This window comes from Vicia villosa, linkage group LG1 (assembly GCF_029867415.1).
Source record: "Vicia villosa cultivar HV-30 ecotype Madison, WI linkage group LG1, Vvil1.0, whole genome shotgun sequence".
Taxonomy (NCBI): domain Eukaryota; kingdom Viridiplantae; phylum Streptophyta; class Magnoliopsida; order Fabales; family Fabaceae; genus Vicia; species Vicia villosa.
Genome location: NC_081180.1, coordinates 208144692 through 208151128, shown reverse-complemented (window position 1 = coordinate 208151128; position 6437 = coordinate 208144692). Strand labels below are relative to the sequence as shown.

Genomic DNA, 6437 nt, shown 5'->3' with positions numbered 1-6437 from the left:
TCCCTCTCCTTTTTCTTTTACCTTTCCTTTTACTTTTCCTTTTCATATTTAGAATAATTGAAATATACATTTTTTTCCATCTCATATTTTTTTTACATTTAACATATATTTTCACAATAATATACATTTACTTGATTTTTTTAAATAACCATGCTTCCCAACAAAAAATTTAAAATTAACATAGTTCTCCATTATTTTACAAAATACTCATGTTCCAAAAAAAAAAATTAAGACGTACAGCACAAATCAGTTAAGTTGGTTCCTGCATTGCACATTTAAAATGGCAATTTAAATTAGCTGGCACCTCTTATAGGCCTAACCAATGAGATTAACGTCCTTAGTAAGACATGTCAATTCAAATGAATTTTTTTAAGACAAATTTTGTAATTCATCCTACAGGTTGCAACCTAAACCTAAAAATTAAAAATAAATTATTTAGAGTTAATAACTTAAAGTAAAAATATATTATAAACTTACTTTGTTGGTAGGAAAATGTGAAGCTGTGTAGGTTAACGAACACTAGGGATCAATGGAAGTAAATGAAAATAATGTTACAACACATCTAACTCTTTCACAGTCATTAATCTTCCCGTCTAACAAAAAGATCAAGTTTCTCTCATATTGCGCGAAACTCCAGAGATTCAAAAAACACATCTTCATCAGAGACTTGGTACTCAAATAAAAAAATATGTCCATGTCTTTTACTACTTATATTTGAACAATTGGATAAAATATTAAGAAGAAAATAAGAAGATGTGGGAAAAAAATGGTTCACATCTATACCTCTATTTATTATACATAATGGTACCTATTAAAATATAATATACTTCTTCCGTCCCAAAATAAGTGTCATATTTGACACTTTCACATAGATTAAAAAATATAATAAATGAAAGAGAGAATGACAATTTTACCAAATTATCCTTATTTGTTATTGATGTATTCTTATCATCATTAATGTAATGTGAGAGAAATAGTAAATGAAGAGTATTAATTAGAGGGTATAATTTGAAGATAAAAACTAAAATTGTATTGAGAACTAAAAGTGACACTTATTTTGAGACAAATAATATTTACAAATGTGACATTTATTTTGGGGCAGAGGGAGTAATTAATATCAATTTAAAAAAATGCGAAGTGTTGTTGAAAGATGAATTGACGCCTCCTTTGAAATGGTTTGTCTGACTACTGGAAACGTCAATTAGATTTCCTTGATTCATAGGAGGCGTTAAACCGCTTGGCTTGCCTTCTAAAAAGTCTGATGCATGTGGCAATTCAATTGGCTTGAGCTATGCACTTGCATTTTTTTTGTTTTTTTTGTTTTTTTTAATAGGCAAAAAATATATTGAAAGAAGACGAAGCATAAGGGGTGCTCCTCCCGATACAAATTTAAGATCACTCCCCACTACTCGAAACAAGTAAGCGGAGAAATGTGCCAAACATGGAAATTACAATTTTTTGCTATCTTGCTGCTAGAACATAACCACTTCCAAGAGCTAAATATAATTTTTGACATACAATCTAGGAAGCTAAATTTTCCATCCTTGAAATTTATCGCGTTCCAGATCAACCAAATATGCCAACACGTAGCCAGCCAAATAGCTCCAATAATCTTCCTTTTAGCTGTGGAGTGCACCTTATCGGAGATGTAAGGGAAAATGATGAAATCCACCAACGAGAAATATGAAATGCAACCTAACCAATCGAACACCTTCAACCAAATCGGTTTCACCGCAAGACAACCACCTAAAAGGGGAGCTAAACGCTCCTCTTCCTCCGAACAAAAGACACAATTACTCTCGGAAATATCCAAGATTCCCTTCTTGTAAAGATGATCTTTGGTTGCTAATCTATCATGGATGAGTCTCCAACCAAAGAAAATAGATTTTGATGGAGCTTGAATCTTCCAAATAAAAGCTGCAGCTTTTACAACACAAGCAAAAATAGGAGGGCCAGACAACTTAGAAAAGAACCTGTGATAACAAGAAGACATTGAAAAAACCTCCTCCGCATTCAGCTTCCACCGAAACACATCCTCACTGCCAGCATACGGATTGACATGGTCCAAATTAAAACAGCCAGGAACTGCTGTTGTCTTTGGCCCGAGCTACTGCTGCTGCTGTTGGAATTCTGCAGCACACAGTCCAAACGCCCCTGCCAGCCGCCTCTGGATGTCGATTCGCCAGCCTCCTCTACAGTCATACTGTCCTCTGCAGTCTGCATGAACAGGTCAGGAAACAACTCCATTAAAGGCTTCTCGTCCGCCCAGCAACCGTACCAGAAAGGTACATTTCTGCCATTGCCAACAACGCACGACACCGCACCTGAATAATTGTGATTCAAAAGTAATTCATAATTGTCACATTTTAAAAGATCCCGCCACCAAATTGAATCCTTATTCTCCACAAAGGACTTATCACCTATTAACACTTTCCTCCTCATGTTGCCGTATCTAGATTCTAGGATACACCTCCAAACAACCTCTTCATCCGATAAAATTCTCCATTTCCACTTACTTAATAACGCCGCGTTCATAACCTCCACATTCTTAACACCAAGCCCTCCTTCTTCACGAGATTTACAAGCCGTATCCCAACGAACCCAACAAATGGATCTTTTGAGATCACACCCGCCCCACAAGAATTTCCTTTGAATCGAGGTAATCTCATTTAAGACCTTCGATGGAGCCTTATAGAAAGAGAGGGAATAAATAGGTATAGAATTCAACACGGATTTTATCAAACAAACTCTTCCCGCTAAATTTAAATGAGCTCCTTTCCAAACGTCCAATCTATGCTTCAAAGCTGTAATCAAATCTCGCCATATGGAAGTTTTCCTCGAGCTATCTCCCACCTTGACTCCAAGGAATTTAAACGGAATTTTATCTACTTTGCATGAAAGAAAAGAAGAAGCCGCCTCAAGGTACCAATTCCCCACGTTGATTCCATAGATGTTGCTCGTTTTAAAGTTGATCCTCAATCCCGACATAACCTTGAAACCCCTTATCACCACTTTCATACTCCACAAATTAGAAGTATCACCTTCCCCAATTAATAATGTGTCATCCGCAAATTGTAACATACTAATCTCCTCTTCTTCATTAATTTTGAAAGCGTGAAAATCTCCATTAATGATAGCCTTCCTCATCAATGCCGATAAAACTTCCGTAACCAAAACGAAACAAAAAAGGAGATAAAGGATCTCCTTGACGCAACCCCTTCTCCACTTTAAACTCCTTTGTAGTGTTTCCGTTAATGAGAACGGACATGTCGTTAGAGAAAATAGTACTTTACCCCGAACTCCATTTTTCTTAAAACATACTTCAAAAAAGGCCAATTTACCCTATCATAAGCTTTTTCGAAGTCCACCTTGAAAACCACACAACTCTTTTTGTCTCTTTTAGCTAGGTTCAAAATCTCATTCACAACTAAGACTCCATTCGCTATATTTCTACCCGGAATGAAAGCCGTTTGGTTATAAGAGACCAACTTCCCCACCACATTCCTCATCCTTTTTGCCAAAAGCTTTGCTATTATCTTATACAAACAACCCACCAAGCAAATAGGCCTAAACTCGTATAAGGATTGCGGGTTTTTAACTTTAGGAATTAAAGCTAAAAACGACGATGTGCAACCCTTAGTGAGTCTACAATTAGAGCAAAAATCGCGAACGAATCTAACCACATCTTCCTTGAGAGTATCCCAATAAACTTGGAAAAATTTGAGAGTGTAACCATCCAGACTCGGGCTTTTGTTGCCACGCAGTCCCAAACTGCCTCTTTTATTTCTTCTTCCGTAGGCTCCCTTTCCAACCACTCCATATCTTCACTCCTTAAAAATTTAAGTTTCAAACCCTCTGGGACCAGCCTAGCACAATCTTCTTCTTTGAAAAAGTTCTCAAAATGTCTTGTTACCTCCTTTTTGACTTCGACCACTCCTTCCACCATACCATCCGCTCCCTCCAACAAAGAAATAGCATTCCTCCTATACCTCTTCTTGAGACTATTGTGGAAAAAGCTAGAATTCTTATCCCCTTCCTTCAACCATAATTGTCTCTATTTAAGCCTTAGCATACTCTCTTTCAAAATTAAGGTTTTCCTCACTTCGTCAAAAGTCTTCCTTCTCGCTTCCACTAACCCGTCAATGCTGCCACTGAAATTTTTTGCCAATAAATTGTCCATCTCATTAATGCCATCCACCTTTAAATCAATCCAACCAAAAATCTCCCGGTTCCCCTTCCTTAAGATGAATTTCAATCTTTTAAGCTTTTCAAACAACACGAAATCTCCCCTACCATGAACCTTCAACTTCACCCATTCCGCTTGAATGAAACTTTTGAACTTCTCGTGTTTAAATCAAGAATTATTGAATCTAAACGGCTTTGGCCCCCAGTTTAGATTACCGGAAAATAATTGACTGGGCGCATGATCCGAGATATCCCTATTGCCTATACGTTGATCAATCACCCCACACATATCCATCAAATTTCTAGAAAATATAGTTTATTTTAGAAAATTAATGAAGAACATGAATATTTGGATAAGTTGTTTTTTTTGGAAAATATAGTTTATTTAAAAAAGAGTAATTTTATATAAAAAAAAAACTTAAATGGTAAAATAATTAAAAATATTAATGTTGAAATGATAATTTAAACCGACTGAAAATTTGACATAAATTATTTTATAAAATAATTATAATTTATTACATTTCACTTTAAATAACTGTTTTACATGTAAACGTGAGTAAACAACCCACCTGGGTAAACATTGGATAATGAAAATCATATCATATTATTCATATTTCTTTAACGAAATAAATTGATAAATGGCAAGGTTTCATATCAATTCAATATAAGGATATATTATTTAAAAGCTCGAGAAGAATATGATTATTATCCACCTTGATGCAAGACCTAGACTTCTATTATCTACTTTGAGAAAAATATGATCATTAATCAGGTTGTAGTTAAAAACACTAAGTACCTAATAAGATACATCTAGGTATAGCTAGGTAAAACAAGAATTGATAGTGCAATCAACCTATACATCATCCTTAACCTCAGTTTTATAAACACATTAACGTGTCCACTATGTTGGTGAAAAAAAATGAGATATTGACACAATGAAATGTCATAAGCAAGTGGTCCATATTTAGATGACAAAAAATAGAATAAAGTTAGAGGGAAATTTAAGATAAGAATAAGATGAAGCAATGGAACACTTTTCTTGTTACATTTTGTTGCAGTAAAGTCATTATCTAAAATTGCATATATTAATGTCAGTTTTTTATAGCTTCATGTTTATAAACTATAAGATGACATAAATACCTTGTAATTCAGAAGCTTTTGTATGTACTTTATTACCTCAGCATTTGGATAAAAGTTAAGTAGCCAAAAAAATCAAAACCAGCTAAAGACAATGGAAGAATACACTTTAAAAAAACTAAGAATAGAAGACAACCTACCATAAAAAAAAAATAAGAATATCCATTACTTGTATTAATGGATTTCAATGATGAATGAGAAAAGGGGACGAGTTTAACACAGTCTTCTTTCTTCTAAGCTACAGACAAGTTTAACACAATCTAACAAAAGGAGATTCAATAGCTACAAAAATTTTAAAAATGATAGTAAAACGTTATAATTATCCCAAATAATCAAAGATTTTCGCACACCATAAACCCTTAAAATTAAAGTAAAGAAATCTTACGATCCTAAAAGAATAAAAAAGACAATATCATAGCAAAAAAAAAAAAAAGAAAAATAACGGATTTGAGAGAATTAGTAAACTACTTGTTGAGTGGAGTACGTAGGATGAGCTATGAACAGCCAAAGTCTTTGCAAACGAGTGAATCACGGAATGGTGGTTGATTTGAAAACGGTCGATGGTGGTCGAGAAACGTCAACAGGCTAGGTCAAACGTGTCATAGATGAAACATTGTTGCAAAAAGATCTAAGGCGGCAATTATGTTTTGGGACAATCTTAATAAGAAAGAAGGTTTCCTTCGCTTAAAGTCAAGACAATTGTGGCTTGCCGAAGGTGATTGCAACACGAGGTACTTTCATAACTCTCTTAAAGAGAGAAGACGGAGGAATTCCTTGTGCTCTCTTTTGTCTAATAGAGGTGTGATCGAGGATGTTCATGAGGTTAAAGATTTTACTTTTAATCATTTCAAATCTTTCTTTCAGGATCACGAGGAGGGGACACTAGTACAAAAATGTTAATTTACACCCGTTTTTTATTAAATTTACACCCATTATTTTTAATAAAAATCGGGTGTATATCCACAGGGTGAGAAATGTCTAACGAATTTACACCCGTTATTTTTAACAAAAATCGGGTGTAATTGGGCGTAATTATGTTTTTAATTACACCCTGTTTTAATAAAAATCGGGTGTAATTACGTTTTTAATTACACCCTGTTTTAATAAAATCGGGT

General features: G+C 34.4%; 1 protein-coding gene across 1 annotated transcript; it reads right to left on the bottom strand.

The window, feature by feature from the left end:
• Positions 1–1405: 1405 nt before the first annotated feature.
• On the bottom strand, positions 1406–1993 carry LOC131593792 (uncharacterized). The gene has a single exon (XM_058866203.1). It carries the CDS (start codon positions 1991–1993, stop codon positions 1406–1408), a length of 588 nt encoding a protein of 195 aa, XP_058722186.1.
• Between the last annotated feature and the right edge of the window lie 4444 nt (positions 1994–6437).